We start from the raw sequence: 12,101 nt of genomic DNA on the forward strand, positions 1-12,101 counted from the left end.
CAACCCAAAATCCATGCCTCTTTTGCCTGTTAATGAAGATCATGATGATGATGATCACGAAGAAGTAGAAGAAGAAAAAGAAAAAGAAAAAGCAAGAAAAGTGCCCTCTGCCTCTTCATCTTCATCTAAAAAAGCTATGATTCCGAGTAACCCCCTCTCTATCCGGGTAAATAATTCAAATATTTTTCCAGAACTTTGAAGTATAATAGGGTATCCCCTTGATTACTCAGGTAGAGAAAAAATTTCAAAAAATACCCGAGTAAGAAGAGGGCTACCCATCAAGGATAGACTTGATGGTCAACGGTCAAACAAGGACAAATTAGTGTTATATTTTCTGGAGAGATTAAATTTTTGAAATAGTTTCAAATCAACGTCAATTTGGTAATTAATTATTAAATAAAGATTACAGTGATAAAAAAACTCACATTTTTTTCATGCCTACTTTGTCTGTCATTTTTTAGCACTGTTATATTATAATCTCAACTAATCTTTATCATTTTTCTCTCCTATTGAAATTCTGATCTAATGGTATTAAAGAATAACATGTAATGTAGACATAAAAAAAAATATAGCTAGAATAATTTATCGCTTAAAATAAATAACAAATTATTACTACATTTATTTAAACAAAATTTGCAGAATTTATTTGTACGTACCACGTTTCATCTGGTAGCAACCCATTTGTTTTTGAAAATTTAATTAAAAAATAAATAAAAATCGGAGAATAACCACAGCCAATTAACAGCACAACTACGGCTGGCCAGTACATGATGTTTCTCAGAGAGCACACACAAGATGGTCAACATAGAAACTTTGGTGCAAAAAAGCCATAACCACAAAATGCTTTGTTTTTTCTCCCCCCTCGTTTTCCTTGTGTGTGTATATATATTTAATACCACTATTTCTAGAATGGTAACTGGTCACCTATGCCATTTGCTTGTATCAAAATGCTAACTCTAATCCCATAAAAGCCTTTAATAAGGAACTACACCATATCAGTATATATACAAGCTATTTGGTCACCTCATGCTAAGTCAAACATGGTAGTTCAGAAAGACCCTTAAAACTCATAACCAGTGCATATAAAATAGTCCTTCATCTGATCCAAGCCATGCACCCAGAGAAAAATCATGCTTGTATTGGTTTTCCTCCTCTGCTTTAAAACCTATACACCCATATAATACAGTTTCAAATAAGCAACCAGTAAAACCACGCCTATTTTTATAAAGTTAGATAGCAAAAATATAGGAGAATTTATAAAAATTGAAAGCAGAAAGGCCAAAAGCATATTGTGCTCACTATTTTTGTGTGTTTGATAGCACACAGTGGAGAGAACTGTATCAGAGAACTTGTCCTCAAAAAGCAGTTCGCCAGACTTGATACTCCATAACCGTAGCTTGCAATCCTCTCCACCTGACATAACAAATCTCTCGGATGGATCAACATCAAGCTGTATACGAGTATGGGAATTCACATGTCCTTCATAAGATTGAACAGCACCCCTCTGGAGTAGGCGACGGTCGTAGAGCCTCATCTAAAATGGAAAAGAACAGGTCATTAAGAAGAAGTAATTTCTCCCATTATGTGCAGTCTGCAAAAAATGGTTACCACCAAGACATTTCTGGCAACATTTCCTTCATCATCTTGTCAGTTGTAGTGACATAAAAGGAGTTCCATCATAAAGAGTGATAGTAAATAGATTTGGTTTGTGTTTGTAATGCCTTCATTGGTCATTATATCAAAGGAAACGTTTTTTTTTAAAAAAAAACTCATGGTTTTCCTTCGAATCACTTATCCCCCTATATTTTTGTTTTAATCATTTAACTCCCTAAATTTTTTCCATCCAAGTCCATCTTTAACACCATTAAAAACTTAACTAATATATCTATTTTACCCTTCTTAAAAGAAGAAAATAGACTGCAGACAAAAAAGAAAAATAAGGCCAAATATGTTTGAAACTTACAATACTGACAAAAAAGACCAAATGATGTGACCAAAGGGGTTAAGAAAAGATAATTTCCAGATAAAAAAGAAATTCAATTAAACAGGATCTATTAGACTAAGTGCTCTTCAAATACCAATAATTAGTCTTCAATTTAAATATTAGGAATAAATTCATACAAATGCCTAATCATGAGATTCTACTGCAAACTATCAGTATCCTATGCCACGTAAGAGCAGATATAAACGATAAATATAGGCAATAAGTTTCCTAAAGAATAAACTAACCGATCCATCCATGGAGCTAGCCAAGAAGTACTGATCATCAAACTGAAGTGACACCATACTAGTTTCACATCCACAAGATAATTACGGAAAATAGTTAGTCAAAATAGATAAAATTCAGATAAAACAATATATAAGTCAAGAAGACAACTGGCAGGGAAAAGGCTGACTAACCAGGATATAGATGAAGGCATTCTAACGGTCTGAGAAGGATATATGTCTCCAGAGAGCTGCAAAAGGGGAGGGGCGTAACCATAAAAACAATAGCCACAGCTAATAGTGTAATGACATTCACAAAGTGAATCATCAGTCATAGAATAGAAAATCTCAATACGATTACAGCACAAGAAATAACAAGTTCCACCAAATCAGAAATTTATACAGGGGCTTAAACGTAGATTCACAAATACAGAAAAAACTACTACTAAAGCACGTTAAACAAAAAATAATTAACAAAAGTCAAAATTTTAAATATGTAAAGGGGAACAGACTCCATCAAAGCATACAAAAGTCATTCGGGGTTTGAAGAACTTGTTATGAAAACATAGTTCTTCCAGTTTCACCCAATTTTTAAATTAGTCCTTATAGTCTAATTTTTTTAATTCAGTCCTCACAGTGAAGGTTGTCAACGGAACTGCTAAAGTTGGAAGAAATTAAGATTAGTCTCAGTAGGTCAAGTAAAAACTCAAAATCTAACGAACTAGTTTTATTGTCCAACACATTTTAATCACTACAGAAAAAAAAATTAATTACAATATATCTGGAAGGACAAAATATGTAATTTAGATTATCAATTATGCCATTACAATATATTTGGAATCGTTGCTGCATTTCTGGTTCGTTTCTGTGATTAAGCTGAGCAGGTGTTCTTAATTAATTCGTTTACATACAGGTACCATCAAAATTTTCTTATGCACTATTTCGATTATTTCTTGAAATCCTATTATGTCTCTAATAGGGTCAGAGAGCATTAGTTAGATAGAATCGTTAGTAAATTTGAATAGCTATGTTGGGAGGTTAAAGTTGTTAGAGCTAGAAAATTAGTTTAAATAGCAGGAAAAGTTAGAAAAGAGGTTCCCTATTGGTTAGTTTTCGAAAAACAGAGTAGTGGCTCAGTTGTAAGGAGAAACCCTAGGGGGAGATTTTTCTCCTTTGGTCTATGTTTGGGATTCAGTTTATCAATACAGAAGTGTTCTTTTTAATTTTCTCAGTTCTTCTCTCTACAATACTCAGAACCCATTTATGGGTTCCTTACAGTCTATCTAGTCCCTACGTAATTCTTAATTTCAAAAATGAAGAAAATACCTTGAACCATTCTTTGTTAGAACTTCCAACTTTCTTATCTGAAGATATAGAAGATATACGATGTGAAATAAGTCTACCAGAAAGCCTTTCTCTTTTCTCACGAATGTCTACCGTGACAATTGCCCCATTTCTGAGTCCACATAAAACCACATTTCCCTGCAACAATAAAATATAATAATATTTTAAGAATCATAACATCATTCATACTAAGGACAAAAACATATTACATAGTTTTGGTGGAAAAGGCTAAAAACATAAAAGATGAAGAAACTAACAAATATCATATTTCATTTTATAAAAAGATATTTTATTAAAGACAGGAAAAGAAGAATAAAAGTAACAGGAGGTTAAGATATTCTTTGAAAAAAGGAATTTAAAAAAAAAGGACATAAAAAGAGAAATAAATAAGATCATTAGTTTTGTCTGCTCTTAGCAAGTATGGTTTTGCACCTAACAAGTCTTCTGTAAGCTTCCTCTAAAGCGCATGCCTGCCTTCTAGAGTAAAGGACAAGGGAGCATCCTAACCTACATAAAAATTATAGGGATCATGCCCAAAGGTGCACATATGCACCTTCTTCCTCCTAGAAATTTGACCTCATTCATGAATTGACTCGAGCGACGAAGTCCTTACAAGTGCACACCACCCCTTGCTCATTGGAATCAGAGAAGGAGTGCGCTTAACCAACAAGGAGATCAAAGAAATCCACATTCTGTTTGGCATCTGGACAAGGTATCCGTTTATACAACCTTCATAATAGATTATTGAGTCATCTGTCAAATGCATAAACTATTACTCCCGCTCCTCCAAAATGGTAACTACAAGAAGAACTGAGGATTCCGCCAGGATAAAGGAGAAGCACCTCTGATTGAAGGACGACAACTACCAAAACCACGGCTGGGAGGTGTGAAACCTCCAAACATGAACTCTTGGGCCCATCCTGTGGCAGACCTATCTTGTCCAGCAGCAAGCTCTACAAATGGAGACTATGATGCACCGACACTTCAAAAAATCTAACATGTTGTGTCCGACACTTCTCAACACTTCAACACGCATTATAGAGACTCAAAAAAATGTTCGAAGGTTGCGTTGCGTTGTGTTGCATTTTTGTTGAGTTTAATATAAATATTTGGGATATCTTATGTTTCTTTGCAAAATTAATTGGTATTATAAGTTTATCTTCATTTTTTTGTTAAATTATTGAATATTAAATATAATACACACTATATAAATTAAAAATATTATTTAATATCAAAATGTGTCCTAACGTGTCGAAATTTAGCATATTTTAAAATTAACGTGTCGAAGTGTCGTGCTGTGTCTTATGTCCCGTGTCGGTGCAACACAGGATGGAGTAACAAGCCCAAAAGATTGATGATCTCCAGAGGAGGATCATGCAAGATGAGGGCAAAAACAATGAGCAAAGAGCTCACACCCAAAATGCCAATCCACAACTGAGCACGAGGTCTCTCGAGTAGGCCACATCAGACCTGGACCTAGGGGGCCGATAACATGGAAAACCAAGCTGGACATTCGATTCCCTCCCCACAATTCAGCTATCCCTTTACGAAAAGATTAATATCGACCGTTACACCTCAAGGAACACTCAGCTTCCATGATTTTCTTGGAAGGGACAACCTCCTAATGTGCTGGTTCGTTTCTCTCACCCTCAAGAAAGCTGCACTTCGTTGGTTCTCATCCTTGCCTCTTAACTCTGTAAGCCGCAAGCAGAACCCGGCCAAAAAGTTCTTGTTGCTTTTTACAACCAAGTGTTGGAATCGCAAGTGCATCCTATAAGTTTTTCAGATCCAAGTCAGGTACTTCGATCTAATCTCTCAATTGTTTGTCTCTTTTTCAATACCAATATATCATTGAGGGGGAGAAATTTGGAAGATATGCAATCTGGCTCCAGTCTATATCCCAATCGTGGTGTGGCCTCCCTGATCTTTATTCTAGATATACAGTATTTGTCTGAGATACAGTTTGGCCTCGTTAGTCTTTGTCCCAGGTGCATTCTAGCCCCGTTGGTCTTAGTCCAAGGTGCAATATGGCCCTGTCGGTCTTTGTTCCAGATGCAATTTGGCCATGTTCTTATTGTTTTGGTATTTTTCCTTTTTAAAGGGTTCATTTGTAACAAGCTTAAAGCTTAATAAGCTTTAACCTGAGGGGGAGTATTAGAATATCTAGAAGATATCTTATAATATTATGATTATATCTTAAAATAATTTAGAGTATCCTTGATGATGTCTCAGGATTGGTTTTCATATTTCCTTATATTTCATAATGTGTTTCCTTATTTTAGGAGTATACTATTAGTATTAATAGGGATTAGTGCTTTGTTGTTTGTATCATAGATTATCACATTATTTTACATCCTTCACAACAATATCAATATATTTTTATTTATCTGGGTATTCTTTTTCTTCCCTGTATACCTAAATCCCCATAATTTCAACAAAAAACATTGGTCCTGTTAGAAGTATTCTAAATAGGTTCTTAAAATGTCTCACATTGTTATATTAGTCTTACGTAATTCTTATAATCGCTCTATATAATAAAGCCTCAACTATGCTATTGCAACGCATGGATTTAAACATCGTCTCTTTTTCCCATGTTATTCAAAAGCTTCAAACTGTTAAAAAAATATTCGAGAGAGAATATGTCCATTGGAAGAGAGAAAGAGATAGGCAGATAAGAGAGACAAGGAAAAAAGGATGCAGAATGAAGCATTATGGGTAAATTGCCGCAAGCTGATGTAAATTGAACGCTACTCTTATTTTTTTAAATAAATCCCTTTTAACCTGATGTCCCTAGAATCAAATGCTTGCCCATGTTTCTGTCCTAGAAATATAACCAGAAAATAGAAAACAAGAGGGACTCATCCTTTCTGTAAGCCTCTGATTGGAAATTTACTGTGGTTCATCATCCTTTATGTAAATACAGTATCTAAATGCTAAAAATGGATTCCTTCTTTTCTAACATCCATTACAGCATTTCCATCTGAACCACATCATAATGTTTTTTTTCCCAAATGAGCAATTAACAATTAAATAATTGCCAGCCGTTCTGTACACTTAAGAAAATTTTCAGTTCATAATTAAATTCAAAATAACGTTTTCATCAATAAATAATGAAAATTTAAGCTTTTCTTCAATGTAATCATTTATTTGATTGCAGGAACACGGATATTAAAAAGTAACATGTACTATGCAGTATTTTATCAGGGATAACTTACTATTTTGTAATAAAAAGGGAAAACTTACTGAATTAACAATCTGTTGTGCAAAAACATCACTTTTACTACGTAAAAAGCATGATGTCATCCCAGTTTCCAGATCCACTAACGCACCTCCCTGATTTGTACCTAAGAAAGATAAAGAAAAACACAAATGAATAACTTACAAAAGATTAGATATAAAATTAAATGAGAAAAAAAATATCTTATAACGTCCAAATGTTTGTTCAGATATTTCTTACGGAAGATCACAATTGTCATCTTCATGAACTATTTAGCATTTTAGTTACTAAATCATTTTCTATGGCTCATTTTTCATTATCTTAACCTAATAATAAATAGAAGCAAAATGCAGACAAAAGCAAAACTGATCACTCTAACCATATTGATACAGGCTACACTAGATCATTCTATGTAGCTAAATTTTATAAGCTGAAATCGACTGGTTCCAAGAATCATGAAAGTCTAGAACTGTAGGAAAGTAAGGAAGAGCATTTGGAGTGTCTATAGAGAGGAAATCCCCTCTCCCAGGAGTGTCCCCTTTACAACTGAGAATGGCTCAGTTAGTATGTTATTCTCCAAAGTGCCTTCTTGTTACAATTTCTCCTATTTAACTACTACCTATCTAAACTCCTAATTTCCATTGTAACCGCCTATATCTAACCACTAACTCCCTACTGTTTATTCCTTCAGTAATACACTCTCCAAACTCCATTCTATTTGTTATGTTGAGACTCGTGCCCATCTGAAACTCCAACAGTGGAGAAATTTAATGCATTGAAAACAGTATTTTCTATAAGAATGAGGTGAGAAGTGCCAAAATATAATGAATCTGTGCAGTGAACTGAAACAAACATTGTATCTCAATAATCCAGAATTCATGCTAAACTGTTAACAAAAGTTTGGGGGTATCTTTTGGCCAAAAATTAATTATCCCACATGATCTATGCAGTTCGTAACAATCAAAACTCAACTAGGTTGGGATCTATAGAGGGAAATGAAAATAAGAGAACATCAAACGTAACAAATTTGCATGGCCATGAATTAACACTAACTGTTAAGTACAAATTCCACACAAAATACCATGTGGCTGTATCTGAATTGAACATTATTTGGCATAAGCAAATGCATATTAACATGTGTGTGTGTGTGTGAGAGAGAGAGAGAGGAAAGCAATATGTAACTTGCCAAGTATAGCCCGATGTCTATTATAATCATATTCTGCTGTCCAAAGGGTACACTTGAAAGAAGCAATTTCCTCTAGTCTGCTCCATGTGCTCAGTATACCTGATTCAAGATCTAATGGTTCAACAAGACCAAGAGTATAGACTGATCCACCTGATATCTCTGATCCCAAAGTAGTAAATCTATTTTTCACGTTAAGATCTTTCACTTCAAGATCAATTTTATCCTAAACAAGTGGAATAGGATGGTCCAATATTGATGATAGAGAGGATTATGCATGTATGTCAAAAATAAATTATGAGAAGTGAGAGAGTTAATCTTGATAATGCAATCTCACATGGATGATCAAGATTAGAACTTACTTAAAGGTCACATGACTTTATGTTTTAATCTCGACCATACATGCATGATCCAATGTATATATTTAATTCGTGCTTCTGGAACAATAACAAAAGTAACAATAAAAAAAATTAAAGGATACAATACATGTCCAACAATAGGATCATCATTCGCAGCATGAGAAGAGCACTTTGGACCCAATCTTATACAAGATATTCTGGAGGACATAAACAGTGAAGCTCCATTCGGTCTGAAAACCGGCCCAGGCACCTCATTATGCTCATCTGTTTTCCCTTTAACATAATTCCTCACACAATTTGGCATCCATTTTACCCCGCCATCAAAATATTGCCCAACCCTTCCAACTTCAGAAAAACTGCGAGTACCGAACTTCACAAGCAACAACTAGTAAATAGTAATCAACATTACACATCAAACTTCACAATAATCCAATGAAGAGACAATATGTTTTTAGGTTTAAGCACAACCAGTGTGATCCAATCAATTTGCAGGATCATCAAAGTACTGACAATATACTGAGGTAAATTGGTATTAATTGTAACATAGAGTACTAGGACAATGTTGCAAAAATAAGATTAAAGAAAAAATGGAAAAACAAAATTGAATAATTTAATGTTAAGATGAAAAGTTATACACCAATTGATTAACTGTTAGCAGTAATATTAGTAAGGTAGTTGATAAACTTCCCTGCCACTTATCGTCTTAATCTTCTATATGCGATGAAAGAAAGGTATCTAATTTCTCTTTTCTCTAATACAATGATTCAGGATATTTAATTTTTATTTTGAGTGGAGCACTGTACTAATTGACCTTATTTGCAATTACAGACTTTCTTTCTGCTTTCTGTTTAAACAGGTATCTTTTTTACTTGGAAGGACTTATCTGTCATAATAAGCACAAATATTTTGTGCATTTGGATGTGTAAAGAACCAATTCAACCCAAAACCTTAAGGTGTTGGGTGAGGGCCTTTTCAATGGTTTATATTATTCTCTAATACACCCCCTCCCGCAAGAGCCCTTTGGACTTGAAGCGTTGATATTACACAGGCCTAATTTTTAGTTTACCTTGTCCTTATTTTAATTCCACTAGAAAGTGGGGGACGGTAAGGATCAAACTCGTGACCTTATGGTCACTGAAGAAACTCTGATACCATGTAAAGAACCAATTCAACCCAAAACCTTAGGGTGTTGGGTGAGGGCCTTTTTAATGGTTTATATTATTCTCTAACAGAATAAGCTTATTATTTTGTAAATTGAAAATTATTTCAATGATCATTATGCAAATTGAAAAAATAGTAATTTGAATAATGACCAAAACGTCGAACAGTTTAAATTAAAATTGTAAATTGTAAACCTCTATAGGCAATAGTAAACAAAATTATTAAATAAAATGAAATTCAAAAACTAAAACGAAAATTTATTACTTTGGTTTTAAAAAAAAAAAAAAATTAAAAAAAAATCTTCATATCCTTTTCTACTACACGGTTCACAATACTGCCTTAGTTTTATGTCAAACTAACAGTAGTGCCTACAACAAAATACACACACATCCGCAAACTATCCGATCACTAACTTCTCATTCTTCCAGCATAAGATATACTACTTGTCATTGTCAAGCTTCTTTGCAAAAGCTATTCTTCTTGCAAGAAGCTAAAAACAGGGCCAAACCTGAGCCACAGATCCACTAAATGCCTTCCCTCTTCACATGAGAGGGGAGCATAAAATGTAAACCATTGTGTAATCATCATAAGTTCATAACACTTAGAAAAACCATTTCAGAAGTTCTATCAAAACAAAAATACCATTTCAGAATATAAAAATCCCACCATAGCACCAACAAAAATACAATTTGAGTAATGAAAGATGGAGGAAATCCAAGAGTAGTTAGTTCATATTATAAAAGACACAATTCTATGGAACATAGTAGTTAATTGCCCTGCAATAGCGTCGCAAGCCACGCCGTATGGGCGTTGCGATGCCTCTCAGCAAGAAATCGCGTTGCACCGCATCAAAACTCAATAGCGGCCATTGCGATCACATTTGTGGCCAAATTGTGGCCATATTGTTGTCATAAGGCAAAATGTCAATTTTGTTCTAAATTTAAATGTGTAACAGAAAAAATTTAAGGGTTTTTTAATCTATTCGCATCTCTCTCTGTCACTTCTGCTATCTCTGCCTTTAAAAAATGTTTCTTTTTGTCATTATTTCTGTCATATATCTATTCCGCTATTTCCGCAACGGCAATCCACTATAACGCTACAACGCTATAGCGTTTTTCGGGGTTGGCAGCGACATGACGCTCCACATTTGATAACTATGCTATGGAAAGAGATTCTACATAATGTCCTCGAATTTGTTACAGAATGCAAGCAAGCACAAATGCAAATGGGAGAAATGTAAGTTACCTAAGCGAGCGACTAGTGCTGCCCGTCAATAAAACATCAGTTTCAGATCGACCCTCTAATGTCTGCACATCAACGTGTATGTGTTCCAAAGCAGTAATACCTATCCTATCTGTTCCCTGATATTTCCACACCTACAAATTCAACCTTAGATTAGACACAAAACATTTAAAATGAAATTGAAATGTCGAAGAAATTAACATACAGCAGGTTGAGATGCTTGTATTTTCAGGAATTCCTCAGTGAAATTGCACTTCTCTAACTCCCTAGCTTGAAGCAGCTTAGACGTTTTGTTTCTAAGCTTCCTAAAAGAGTTCAAACTCTTTTCCTGTAACTAAAATCAATCATTCATTCATTTTATTCAAGGAATCATGTTAAAACCCAATAGGCCAATACATTCAAGTACAAATTATACCTTCGTCGAAGAGGTTTCGGGTGACTTTAGAGTACTGGTATTGGTCTTGGTCTTAGAAGAAGAAGAAGAACCGGGAATGGGGCCTTTGATGGGGAAATACCTGTTCTTCTCTGGGTCATAGTAAAACCCAGGAAGCTCTTAACACACACACACACACAAAAAAAACCATTAATCCATTTCCAACAATTATTAATCAATTGTTAGGGAAAACAAATAAACAGTTATGTAGACATCAACATGCGTATGGAACAAATTGATTCACCTCGTGGTTGTGGCATATCTGCGTCCCTTCGGAACCAAAGAGATTCACGTAATAGCGTACGGTGTGTCTGTCGGAAGAGGAAAAATATGCAAAAACACAACACTACAGAAGCTTCGGGTCTGGGACTGTGAAAATAGTCACCGATTTTATGCGGCGGAGTTACCTGGAGGTTCTTTTCACTGACCACCGCTCTCTGGATCCCTTTTGATTCGGGGTTCTGATTTTATTTTATTTTCCTAATTTAAATTGTATACTTTTATTTTATCTCCTCTCTTTTTTTAAAAAAAAAAATTGAATTTTACTAAATTAAATCAAATTAATATTTCTCACGCTGTAGGAGATAAAAATATTTTTTACATACATATATTTATTTTAATACTTTATATTTATTTTCACCTTTGTATAGTTATGATTTCCCATATTTAATGCTTTCACTTTAAATATGGGGAATCATGACCATACAAAGATGAAAATAAATATAACCGTTAGATCAACATAATCCATCTAACGGTGAAATTGATTGGTAGTCACTTGGTAGTAACACAATTTAGTTGTCACAATATCATTTCCCATATTATATATTAAAATTATTTCTTACACATATATAAAAATATGTAGAGCTATGTAAAAGAAAGAAAGAAAAAAATTGAAACCCACACATTTATATATGCATGCAGAGATATTTATCTCCTATTATCACCAATAAACTTTAA

General features: G+C 34.2%; 1 protein-coding gene across 2 annotated transcripts; it reads right to left on the reverse strand.

Moving 5' to 3' along the window:
• Positions 1-724: 724 nt before the first annotated feature.
• Positions 725-11,577, reverse strand: LOC133300983 (uncharacterized). 2 transcript variants are annotated; one of them, XM_061500575.1, is made up of 12 exons: positions 11,389-11,577; positions 11,127-11,263; positions 10,917-11,039; positions 10,715-10,845; positions 8,431-8,664; positions 7,953-8,131; positions 6,793-6,893; positions 3,532-3,687; positions 2,401-2,456; positions 2,230-2,287; positions 1,300-1,534; positions 725-1,165 (listed from the first exon to the last, which is right to left on the reverse strand). In XM_061500575.1, the coding sequence occupies exons 1-12, from the start codon at positions 11,402-11,404 to the stop codon at positions 1,068-1,070; spliced, it is 1,524 nt and encodes a 507-aa protein (XP_061356559.1). In that variant the 5' UTR covers positions 11,405-11,577; the 3' UTR covers positions 725-1,067. The 2 variants fall into 2 exon arrangements, with proteins under 2 accessions (XP_061356559.1, XP_061356558.1); XM_061500574.1 differs by having other exon boundaries at positions 10,917-11,045.
• Between the last annotated feature and the right edge of the window lie 524 nt (positions 11,578-12,101).

This window comes from Gastrolobium bilobum, unplaced genomic scaffold, assembly GCF_033153095.1.
Source record: "Gastrolobium bilobum isolate Gb01-03AN ecotype WA unplaced genomic scaffold, APGP_CSIRO_Gbil_v1 utg5059, whole genome shotgun sequence".
In the NCBI taxonomy this organism is placed as follows: domain Eukaryota; kingdom Viridiplantae; phylum Streptophyta; class Magnoliopsida; order Fabales; family Fabaceae; genus Gastrolobium; species Gastrolobium bilobum.